Below are 13,289 nucleotides of genomic sequence, written 5' to 3' on the forward strand. Positions count from 1 at the left end.
ATACTTCTGTCATTGAAAACAAATTGACCAGCTTCCATTAAAATGCTCGTGAATAAATTGTAAGTCGCAGACTGTATCACCAGCCCAGTTGTCAGCACTTAGGTCATTGCAGGAAACAATCATTTTAAATTGATTTAGATTTGCTGTTGAACAAATTTTGGAAATTGTTAAAATAAATAGTATGACAACAACATAGCAAAATAAATAAAAGACAAAATAAAAACAACAGTAGACAAAGCATAAAACAAAACAAAGAAAATTAAAGACTAAGCAACACAACCCCAAAAATACTGGGCTGATCTGAGGTGACCCGGAAGTGTTCGTAGAGTAGAATCTGCTATATATGTGGCACCCGTCGTGTGTTCATATAAATACATAACCGGATACAAATCTGGAACTATGGGTACAATCGGTTAATAGAGGACGGGATTGTGGTAACAATTGGAACATATCCGTCGTCATCTTCGAAACAAATATTCCATAACGGTCAATCAGCTCGTGAGATGACTGTACCGTGTAGGAAGATTTGATTTCAACTTCACCACCTCTTTTTTCGGCTTAAAAGTTTAGGTTTCAGCAACAAACCTTTATCAAAGAAATTAGGATATGAAATACAAGCCATGGCATATCGTTTTTACTCGGAAATATATACTCCATGTGAAATCATCCTTTTTGTAAATAAGATTTGATTTTAACTTACCCTCAATGTTATTTTCGAAATGCTCCTGAAGATACGAGGCAGATTTGGTCCTTTTTGAGTCAAAAAAAGGAGAGAGTATAGATGCAATAAACATACACTACAAACTGCTCAGAGTCTGAATTGACCAGTTTTTGTGCTCGACCAGTAAAATCGAGCACACATTTTACTTGACTAGTCTCGACATTGTCTCGACTGGACTTAACTGTACTTAGGTGTACTCGACTTTACTTAATTAGTCTGAAATGTTCTTGACCATGGCTCGACCTGTCTCAACCTGTCTTGACTAGTCTCGACTCAGTCTGAACCAGTTTCGACCTGTCTCAACTAGTCTCGACTCAGTCTGAACCAGTCTCGACTAGTCTTGACCTTCATATTTAGTTTTGACTGGTATAAAGAAGCCTATCTAACTAAATTAAATAATGATCTTACAAAATGCAAGCTTATTAGGTAGTTTGATTACTGGCTGTGAAATAAAAATTTTTTTTACAATAGGTAAAAATAAAAATTATTATATAAATTCAGATAGGCATCTTTAAATTTTACTTTTTTGTTGTATAGCTATGAAATTTAAGAATTAAAGTCATCTCTGTAAAAAAAGCTAGGATTTGCAATTTGGACAAAATAGAGATAGGTATCTTTAATTTTTTTAATAACTTTTTCAAAATCAACTTGGATTTTCATCAAACTATGCAGCTATCTTAGGTATAAATCAAGCTTACTGAATCCCATTTAATTTTCTTTTTTGTTGTATTGCTGTAAAATTTAAGAATTAAAGTGATCTCGGTAAAAAAAGCTAGGATTTGCAATTTAGACAAAATAGAGATAGTATACTTTAAATTTTCTAATAACTTTTTCAAAATAACTTGGATTTTCATCAAACTATGCAGCTATCTTAGGTATATATCAAGCTTACTGAATCCCATTTCATTTACTTTTTTGTTGTATTGCTGTAAAATTTAAGAATTAAAGTCATCACGGTAAAAAAAAGCTAGGATTTGCAATTTGGACAAAATAGAGATAGGCATCTTTAATTTTTTTAATAACTTTTTCAAATCAACTTGGATTGTCATCAAACTATGCAGCTATCTTAGCTGTATATCAAGCTTACTGAATCCCATTTCATTTACTTTTTTGTTGTACTGTTGTAAAATTTAAGAATTAAAGTAATGCATGTTGGTAAAAAAAAGCTAGAATTTGCAATTCGGACAAAATAGAGATAGTACACTTTAATTTTTTTTATAACTTTTTCAAATCAACTTGGATTTTGATCAAACTAGGCAGATATCTTAGATACATATAAAGCTTCTTGAATCCCAGGTTATTTAGATTTTTGTTGTATTGCTGTAAAATTTAAGAATCAACGTATTCTAGGTAAAAAAGCTAGGATTTGCAGTTTTGACAAAATAGAGATAGTACACTTTATTTTTTTCATAACTTTTTGAAATCAACTTAGATTTTCATCAAACTCTATAACTATCTTTGCAGTATTCTTGCTAAATATCTTACTAAACCATAAGTTGTTATTTAGTTTGGTGTATTTCTGTCAAATTCAAGAATTTAATTAATCTACATGTAGGTCAAAAAGCTTTGATATTAGAAATATATCTTTCTTTAGATAAAAATATTAAATTTTTGTTTTAATAAAAAAAAGGTGTCTTTTTTAAGATTTAATATCTTTTTCAAATCAGCTTAAACAAAATAAACCCCTTTTTTTGTAGTAAAACAAAAAATTAATATCATGACCTTTCATAACAATCCTTGAAAACCTTTTAAAAAAAGAAATGTGTTCCAAAGTTACAGTAAAAATTTATTTAAATCAAATCTTAAAATATTTTTTTGTCAAATTTAATGACATGGCACTATACATGGTTTAATTACATCAGTACACCTGAGTTTTACAGGTAAAAAGAAAGCCCTACTTTTCTTAAACTCGTGTATTACTTATCAAGAGAATTAAAAAAGCCTTGCGATTTAGATTTAACAGGATGTTGCAACTTTGAATAAATGTTATTTAGAATTTAAAACTCTCTGGTAGATGTGATCTTTTGATAAGTTTGCCCCAAGCAGAAGGTATTGCCTTATAAATCACCACAAATCAGAAGAACTATTTGAATAATTTCTTTAAATTTTCTTTGCTTTTTGATATATTTATAGGATATATATATCAAAAGGAGTAAAACATTAAAGGAATTATATAACTAATTTATATATACTTTTTCCAAAATTATGAGGAAAGATATATATCTAATATTGTAGCTTTTTGACCTACATGTACACTAATTAAATTCTTAAATTTGACAGAAATACACCAAACTAAATAACAACCTATGTTTTAGTAAGACTGATACATCACCAAAGTAGCTATATAGTTTGAATAAAATACAAGTTGATATGAAAAAAGTTATTAACAAGTTTAAAGTGTACTATCTCTATTTTGTCAAAACTGCAAATCCTAGCTTTTTTACCCAGATTAAATTAATTCTTAAATTTGACAGCAATACACCAAACTAAATAACAACCTGGGATTCAGTAAGATTAATACATCAACAAGGTAGCTATATAGTTTGAATAAATCCAAGTTGACTTGAAAAAAATATTTAAAAAATTAAAGTGTACTATCTTTATTTTGTTTGAACTGCAAATTCTAGCTTTCTTGACCTAGATTAATTAAATTCTTAAATTTGACAGCAATTCAACAAAAAACAAAATAACCTGGGATTCAGTTAGCTTAAAATATATCTAAGAGAGCTGCCTAGTTTGATGAAAATCCAAGTTGATTTGAAAAAGTTATTAGAAAAAATAAAGTGTACTATCTCTATTTTGTCCGAATTGCAAATCCTAGCTTTTTTTACCAACATTTCTTTAATTCTTAAATTTTACAGCAATACAATAAAAAATTAAATGAAATGGGATTCAGTAAGCTTGATATATATCTTAGATAGCTGCATAGTTTGATGACAATCCAAGTTGATTTGAAAAAGTTATTAAAAAAATTAAAGATGCCTATCTCTATTTTGTCTGAATTGCAAATCCTAGTTTTTTTTACCGAGATGACTTTAATTCTTAAATTTTACAGCAATACAATAAAAAATTAAATGAAATGGGATTCAGTAAGCTTGATATATATCTTAGATAGCTGCATAGTTTGATGACAATCCAAGTTGATTTGAAAAAGTTATTAAAAAAATTAAAGATGCCTATCTCTATTTTGTCTGAATTGCAAATCCTAGTTTTTTTTACCGAGATGACTTTAATTCTTAAATTTTACAGCAATACAACAAAAAAGTAAATGAAATTGGATTCAAAAAGCTTGATATATATCTAAGATAGCTGCATAGTTTGATGAAAATCCAAGTGATTTTGAAAAAGTTATTAGAAAATTTAAAGTGTACTATCTCTATTTTGTCCGAAATTGCAAATCCTAGCTTTTTTTACCAATATTTCTTTAATTCTTAAATTTTACAACAATACAATAAAAAAGTAAATGAAATGGGATACAGTAAGCTTGATATATATCTAAGATAGCTGCATAGTTTGATGACAATCCAAGTTGATTCGAAAAAGTTATTAAAAAAATTAAAGATGCCTATCTCTATTTTGTCCAAATTGCAAATCCTAGCTTTTTTTTTACTGAGATGACTTTAATTCTTAAATTTTACAGCTATACAAAACAAAAGTAAATGAAATGGGATTCAGTAAGCTTGATATATATCTAAGATAGCTGCATAGTTTAATGACAATCCAAGTTGATTTGAAAAAGTTATTAAAAAAATTAAAGATGCCTATCTCTTTTTTGTCCAAATTGCAAATCCTAGCTTTTTTTACTGAGATGACTTTAATTCTTAAATTTCATAGCTATACACTAAAAAAGTAAATAAAATGGGATTCAATAAGCTTGATATATATCTTAGATAGGTGCATAGTTTGATGAAAATCCAAGTTGATTTGAAAAAGTTATTAGAAAATTTAAAGATGCCTATCTGAATTTATATAATAATTTTTATTTTTACCTATTGTAATTTTTTTTATTTTTATTTCACAGTCAGTAATCAAACTACCTAATAAGCTTGAATTTTGTAAGATCAATATTAATTTAGTTAGATGGGCTTCTTTATACCAGTCAAAACTAAATTTGAAGGTCAAGACTAGTCGAGACAGGTCGAGACTGGTTCAGACTGAGTCAAGACTAGTCAAGACAGGTTGAGACAGGTCGAGCCTGGGTCAAGACCATTTCAGACTAATTAAGTAAAGTCGAGACCTAGTTGAGTACACTTAAGTACAGTTAAGTCCAGTCGAGACAATGTCGAGACTAGTCGAGTAAAATGTGTGCTCGATTTTACTGGTCGAGCACAAAAACTGGTCAATTCAGACTCTGAGCAGTTTGTAGTGATAGTGACAGAACATGTACTAATATAGGGAAACATGAAGTTTAAAGACGGTGCTAGGTTTGTTTCTTCCTAAGGCATGTAATAAACTTCTGAACAAAGTCGATCTCATATAAATATAGGAAAAAGTCGAAAAGTAGAAAAGCAATTTTTGTTTTAATGGAAACGCCGATTGTTTATCCAAAATACCTCTTCCAAATGTTACAAATATGTATTGTAAATATATATAAAAAAAAGCAAGCAACTTGATCAATTCCATATTAGGGAATGTTTTGCTTTAATCAAATTGATTTTCGTACAAAGTTCTATTATCCCTACCGATGACAAGATACATGTATCTACGCTTTTTTTATGACTAAAAAATTTTTATACAAAATCCTACAATTTGACTTTCAGTTTAGAATGCGGAATACTTGTGTAAAGCGTAGAAAGGTAAACTGTTGTCATTTTTTTTAATAAAAAAGAATTTTGATAACATGTTCTCTCAAAGATCTTTGGAATCTTTAAGTATCAATTTCTGGTTCCCTCTACCTCTAGCAAAATTGTTTTGTCATAAATTTGAAGCCCGTCTCTGATAAATCTAATGTTAAAGATCCAGAGAGAGGTTACGAGGAGCCCTTTGAAGACCCATAATTGTATCGTAGTTTGATAACTTTGCTACAATAACAACATTGTTTTGTTTATTTTAAAAAGAAAAGAAAATAGGGCTTGTTTTACTGTTTTACTGCAGATAAATTCTTTAGTTGTAGCCATTTGGCTGTGCAATAACACATTACATTGCTTTGTTCTGTGAGCTATTCGGTTAATTTTAACTTAGATTATGATTTTGTTGAAATGTCGATTTATTGTTAAAAGTGCAAGTCAACTACCTTTCCAACGTCAGATAAATTTAATTTAGAAAGTAATGTCAAGTTGTACTGTTGGTTTTTTTCCTTATAATTCAAGACGACCCTAAACTAAGTTTGTAAAAAGTGTAAATGTAATACCAGAAAAAATATGTACATATGATCATGTATAAACAATTATTGCGTACAGTTTGATGAACCAGAAATCTCTATTGGCGGGTTTTAACTTGGGAACGTTTCAAGTCCAAATGTAGTACTGTACATGTGCTCATACATAAATTGTGTAAATTTATTCGGAAGTAAAATAAATCCATTTTTAAAAGTTTAATTGTTAGTGTAAAATAAAATTGAGAATGGAAATGGGGAATGTGTCAAAGAGACAACAACCCGACCAAAAAAAAAAACAACAGCAGAAGGTCACAAACGGGTCTTCAATGTAGCGAGAAATTCCCGCACCCGGAAGCGTCCTTCAGCTGGCCCCTAAACAAATATATACTAGTCCAGTGATAATGAACGCCATACTAATTTCCAAATTGTAATCAAGAAACTAAAATTAAAATAATACAAGACTAACAAAGGCCAGAGGCTCCTGACTTGGGACAGGCGCAAAAATGCGGCGGGGTTAAACATGTTTGTGAGATCTCAACCAGCCTCCTATACCTCTAACCAATGTAGAAAAGTAAACGCATAACAATACGCACATCAAAATTCAGTTCAAGAGAAGTCCGAGTCTGATGTCAGAAGATGTAACCAAAGAAAATAAACAAAATGACAATAATACATAAATAACAACAGACTACTAGCAGTTAACTGACATGCCAGCTCCAGACTTCAATTAAACTGACTGAAAGATTATGATTTCATCATATGAACATCAGGCACAATCCTTCCCGTTAGGGGTTTAGTATCATACCATCATAACATATATGAGAAGAACATAACCCGTGTCATGCCAACAACTGTTTTTAGAATAAATGTGTTTAGTTCCGACGCAAAGACCTTATCAATGACTCAATATTAACGCCAAAATATGCAATCTTTAATGACTTGACAACAGTATCGTAATTATATCCCTTCTTAATAAGTCTATTCAAAGGTTTGTAAGTTTCTGAGGTGAATACTGACACCTTTGTGCTTTATAAAGAATATTTCCATAAAAAATTGGATGTGAAATACCTGAACGTATAAGAAGTCTGCATGTTGAGCTACATGTATATTTACGAATGATGTCTTTATACCGATGATAAAATTTAGTAAATGTTTTGACTAGTTTGTGATATCGAAAACCCTGGTGTAATAATTTTTCAGTCATACATAAATTTCTCTCGTTAAAATCTAAAACATTGTTACATACACGAGCGAATCGTACAAGTTGAGATATATAAACACCGTAAGATGGTGACAAGGGAACGTCACCATCTAAAAACAGATAATTAACGATAGGAAATAAAAAATCATCCCTTTTATCATAAATTTTAATATTCAGCTTTTCATTAGCTTTTCAAAGCGAACACAAATGTTATCTAGTAAAAATGCAAGGGCATATATAGTATCAAAGCATGTCCAATTAACATAGTTTTTTTGTTTATTGCTACTAAAAAATGACCTAAAAGAGTTTGAACATATATATTCACATTCTGATTTTTTGAATGCCCATTTAATTAGGTGTGTTAATTTTTTTCTTAATGTGAATGTGAGGCAATGTGGTATACAGGGTAGAAAAATCAAAACTCTGAACAGATTCAAAATCACCAATATTAGCATGCAATTTATCAAGTACTTCCAACGAGTTCTTGACACTCCAAAAGTAATTTATTCCACTATTTTCGAAGGCCCTATTTGAACAATTTATTATAAGGTTTTCAATTGTACCAAGTGTGCTGGTAAGAAGAATAGACAATTTAGTAGTTGAACAATGGCTTGAAGACGAAATAAATCTATATTTGTAAGGGGTTTTGTGTGTAGCTTCGGAGCCAATACATAGTTGGGACTTTCATTGTATTTGGCTCTGCTTGTAAAGCGGTGGCTAAAAGTTGATGTTTGTTACAGATTTCGTTTTCTGAAAATGGAGTAAGTTGGAATGTTGGTGAATTGGTGATTTCCTTTTTCAGAACCTCAATGTAAAATTTACGTCAAACAATAATAATATCATTAGCAGCTTTATCGGTCGGGACAAAAACAAATTCCTTGGCTAGTGTGCATTTTTTAAGAATATATCAAAACTTGTATATCATTTAGCTAATGAATGGGAGCTGTGGACGTTAAGTTCTCAAATTTATGTTCTAGATGAAGGAGAACAGGAGTTGAAAGACTTTGGAACACCAATACAAGACGATACATGCAGCAGCATTGCTGAATTCCTGAAACTTATTGGATTAGAAAAATGTTACCCAAATAATTTACAATTAATGGATGCATTGAAGATTCGGACTCCAACAACGTCTCCTGAGCTGAAAGATATTGCCTTAAAATTTGTTGAAAATATTGTTATGGTAAATTGTAATTGTAGAGATCAAATGCTTCAAGATCTTATGAATAACAAGTTTAATACTACGGATGATAATAGGGATGATGAAGAAGCGATGTATAGCTTAGAAAATATTTTAAATGACACAGAAGATGAAAATGAAGCTGAAATAAACCCGCTTGACATCCTGCTTGTCCTCTTTAAATGTAGTAGCCCAATGCTTAAACAAATAATTACTAATAAACTGTTCATGTGTAAACTTGCTATTCCGTTTATCCTTCCTAATTTTAAAAATGAACCTATAGAGATATGTTTATGGCCATTTCGGTCAATTATTTTAGAAAGTAAAGTACACAAGGGTTCAATCCAAGATATGTCTGTAGAATGCGCATGTGAAATTGTCTCTTTTGTTCGAATAGGTCGTCCTTCCGTATCAAAATCGAAACTAGTGAATGAAGTTCTTAACGATCAGTACCACAATACATTTTCAAATAGGGACTGCCCACTTGGGACATCAAGACGAAAAATAAGCGACGGAATTGTAGAAGCTACTTGGTACATTCCTTCAAACAAATTAGCAGTTCTTAAAAATATATCAATGTTTCTCAATTTGAGAGGCGATGCTTTAGAACATGATGCACAACTTCATGGGGTGTCACAGATAACAGATATTTTAGTAATGGTGCTAGATATCAATAATCTCGAAGACAAATCATTTATGGTTTTTCTGAAAGAAATGTTAAATAGTTCAAAATGTGTTCTGTTAGCAATTAATGCATTTCAAAATAACAGAAAAGATGTTCGAGAAAGAATTAAAAATTTTACAAAAACAATTGCAAACTATCGACGACTAGTCAATATCTGTATATTGTCGAAGGATGGACAAATGAGAAGTTCTTTTAACACTAAAACTGAAATGAGAAAGGCAATTGCAGCAATGATGAAGGAAAATGTAGACGAGTCCGTATACAGTAGGATATCAAAATGTAAACTAAAGGTAGACGAGGACGATGTTATTTACAGAAATGCGAGACAAAACGCATTAAATGTTTTAAAGCATTTCCAAAAGAAAAATCGAAAGAGACAGTAGTTCCTTTACAGGGAGCAAATTGGGCATCTTGGAGTAAAAAACAGAAAAATGTTTATAAGTCATCTCATTACAAAAGTTTGGAGGAACAGAGTGAAATAAAGACAGAAATGGATGAAGATCGACAAAAACAGGTAAAGGAATGTGAAAACTTCGGACCTTTTATAAAGACATTTTTAGACATTTTATCAAAATTAATCAAGCTTAAGTCAGATACGGAATGCACGGTGTTTGTTCTATGGTTAAAACATTTCCTCGATCAGAGATCAAGGTCGGTACTTCCTGGATACTTGTCCAAATATCAGAGTGATTGGCAAGCTCTGAAGACTGAAAAAGACAACCAAGAAGATGGAACTGTTATAAAAAGATGTAAAGAAGAATTGACAAAGAGTGAATTAAAACTTGCTGAAGCCTCGTTTGGATTTGAACATTTATGTCACGAAATGGGTCAAATATTTGAATCACTAAATCAATGTAAACCTGATCATGTTGATGCCATCAACCTGCGAAAATTAGCAGAAACGCTTCCTTTAATAACAGCAAAACTGCTGGTCATGGGACAACCATTTGAAATAATGGACGGTGATGTCTCTAACATACCTTTGTGTTGGGTAAGAGCTGTTCTGGAAAGGTTAAGAGAAATGTTGGGAGACAAACGGCTTTTAGCATTGTCGGTGTTAGGTATTCAAGGTTCTGGAAAGTCCACACTTCTGAATACAATGTTTGGACTTCAATTTGCAGTAAGTGCCGGTAGATGCACCAGAGGTGTTTTTATTCAGTTAGTACCAGTAGAGATAGACAACTCAAAATTTGACTACATTCTCGTTATTGATACAGAAGGCCTTAGAGCCCCGGAGTTAGCCAATCAGAAACACAGCCATGATAATGAATTAGCAACTTTTGTTATAGGTCTTGGTGACATTACAATTGTCAATGTTAAGGGCGAAAATGCAACTGAAATAAAAGATGTTCTACAGATTGCTGTTCATGCTTTCCTCAGGCTAAAATTAACCAATGAAAAATTGAATTTGAAAAAGACCTGTGTTTTTGTTCACCAAAATGTATCAGCATCGGATGCTAACGATAGAATGATGCAAGGTAGACAAAAAATTGTAGAAGTTCTTGATGAAATGACAAAAGAAGCGGCGGAACAAGAAAATATTGCTGATATACAGTCATTCAATCAAGTTATAAATTTTGATAGTGAAAAAAATGTCTGGTATTTTTCAGATCTTTGGCACGGTAATCCGCCAATGGCTCCTACCAATCCTGGATATAGCGAAAGTGTGAGCACAGTCAAGGATTCAATCCTTTATAAGCTAACATTAGGAAGAGATACGTATTTGACAATCACAGATACTATTTCGCGAATAGAAGATCTTTGGAATGGTATTCTGAAAGACGATTTCGTTTTCAGTTTTCGTAATAGCCTTGAGCTAAAGGCATACAATAGCATGGATCAACAATGTCAAACTATCACATGGAAATTAGAAAAATACGTTCTAGAATTCATAAACTCAGATGCAAAAAGTGAACTTGTCAATTGTAAGAATGAGTATGCCCTCGAAAATGCAGTTCCAAGCATAATGATGCAACTTACAAAAGAAGTTGACAAACAAGTTAAAGATTTTAACATTGAAATTGACTCCTTTGTTGAAGAAAGTACTCTCAAAGACATTATGATCCAATGGAGACAGGCCAAACGAAACAGAATTTATATACTTGCAGAAAGTCTCATTATCAAGGCAAAATCAGCTGTAAATAGTACAAAAGAAGAATTAAGAATAAAAATACTGCGTGTAAAAGAAAAAACTAAGCATGAAATAGAAATAAATGAAATGGCTAAACAGTTAGCTCTTGAAATGAAAGGACAGGTACCAGATGACATTGTATTGACAGAGAAATTTAACAGCCTCTGGATTTCATGGATTAATAAGTTTGACACGAAAGACATTAGGGATATCGTTCCTATTAATAAACAAATAGAAACATTGCTGTGTGAACTGTTTCCATCAGTTGCAGGATTTATAGATGAATCAATAGATGAAAAACTGCATTTACCAGAAGAAGAGGTCTATCAAAACATGAAACAACTTGAGGGAACTTTAACTAGAAATTATATATCAAATAAGAAACATCTTAGTATTCATAAATTGGTGGTCAGGGTTTTGAGGCGAGAGCCGTGCGCAGATACGTGTAAAAAACAAGCAATCGATTTAAGCAACAAGATATTCAGAAAAATTGATCTAAAACTAGTAGAAATTATAAAGGATGGCATTAGATTTGACCCGTCATACGTCAAAGAAATGTTTTACATTGTGTCGCAGGAAATCAGTGACTTTAATCTTCACACCAACAATGATTATACGTTCAACTTGCTTGCACCATTTCGTGCAATGATACTATATCATATTGTTCGATATGCAAAAGTCTTTTTTACAAAAATGCATGACGCTTATAACAAAAAGAATAGTCCAAAAGCACAAATGGAAGAATATAAAGGTACAGCCTGGGCGCTGTTCAAAAATACAGTTGAAGATAAGACGGAAGATGTAATTGCCTTAGGATTTTTCAAAGACGCCATAGTAAAAGTTATATTAGATGAAGTATCGGAATTACTTCCTATTGATGCTCAAGAAAATATCCAAATTCTTTTTTCAAATGGAAAATACAGTTTGATTAAAGATATTCTTATTCATTTGGCTAACACGGATGACTTTGAAGAATACAAATCATATATCCAGGATCCGCATACATTTGCCCAGAAATGGATAGTCAAGTTATTAGGGAGGAAACTATTTAAAGAAAAACATGGGAAGGAATGTTTATATACTAAGTTGGCAAAAAGTCGAGTATCAAGAATAATTTTGCATATTTCAAAATGCATTGCAGATACAACAGAAGAATGTATATCACGCGGAAAATCAATCTGCATAGCTGAATGGATTAATTTATTTTTACAGCATAACTGCAAAGCCTCATATCTACCCCTGTTAAACGATGTCTTCGTTCATGTACGAGATAGGAAAATATCCAATGTAGATACTTTCACCATTATGTTAAAAGGGGAACTTCCTGTAATTGAAAGTAAAGTGATGAGTAGGTTTTCAGATGTTGAAGAGAATAATGTTACATTGAAGAGTAATCCCGTTCCACTTATTATGGATAATCTCTGGGGATGTTCTGAAATTTGCTTTTTATGCAAAGAACCATGTATGAATACCAATAAAAATCATTGGGAAGACAGAATCCCTCATGAATGTTTACAACATCGGCCAAATGGTATAGGTGGTGTTCGACTCAAAGCTTCTCGTGAGCTAGTTATTGAATCCTGTAATTATCTTGTTTCAACAAACCTTCCATATACTATCAATAGTACCCAAAAAAGTGGAAACTTGAGAGATTACAAACGAAATTTCCCTGATTGGGACATCCCACCAAATTCCGATGTGTCATTGTATTGGATATGGGTGATTACTAGATTTCGAGAGCAACTCAAGGAGATGTATGATTCGGAAGAGCCAATAATACCTAAATATTGGAAGTCGATTTCAAAGAAAAGAGCACTAGATAGTCTGTAGGAATAGGCCAACCGATTAAAGCTTCTTTCGGAACAAAAAAAAAATGAGAAAAAAACAAAGTTTTATTCTATTTGATACATGCACTTTTGTTTACCGTATGTGTATAGATAACACACTTCAGAAATGCTCTGGAAGCAAAACAAAATCTAATCTTAGGGTAGATCATGAATACAACAAACGAAAAAAACATTTCCTTGAATGTTATATATTCCTCATAGTTCCAA

The 13,289-nt window shown here is 31.6% G+C and overlaps 2 protein-coding genes across 2 annotated transcripts; both read left to right on the forward strand.

The window, feature by feature from the left end:
* The first annotated feature begins 399 nt into the window (after positions 1 to 399).
* Positions 400 to 9,487, forward strand: LOC134727491 (up-regulator of cell proliferation-like). Its single transcript, XM_063591872.1, has 2 exons — positions 400 to 403; positions 8,169 to 9,487. The coding sequence occupies exons 1-2, from the start codon at positions 400 to 402 to the stop codon at positions 9,485 to 9,487; spliced, it is 1,323 nt and encodes a 440-aa protein (XP_063447942.1).
* Positions 9,488 to 9,594: 107 nt separating this feature from the next.
* LOC134727492 (interferon-induced very large GTPase 1-like) lies at positions 9,595 to 13,065 on the forward strand. Its single transcript, XM_063591873.1, has 2 exons — positions 9,595 to 11,241; positions 11,335 to 13,065. The coding sequence occupies exons 1-2, from the start codon at positions 9,595 to 9,597 to the stop codon at positions 13,063 to 13,065; spliced, it is 3,378 nt and encodes a 1,125-aa protein (XP_063447943.1).
* Positions 13,066 to 13,289: the final 224 nt, after the last annotated feature.

Source organism: Mytilus trossulus, chromosome 8 (assembly GCF_036588685.1).
Source record: "Mytilus trossulus isolate FHL-02 chromosome 8, PNRI_Mtr1.1.1.hap1, whole genome shotgun sequence".
Lineage (NCBI taxonomy): Eukaryota > Metazoa > Mollusca > Bivalvia > Mytilida > Mytilidae > Mytilus > Mytilus trossulus.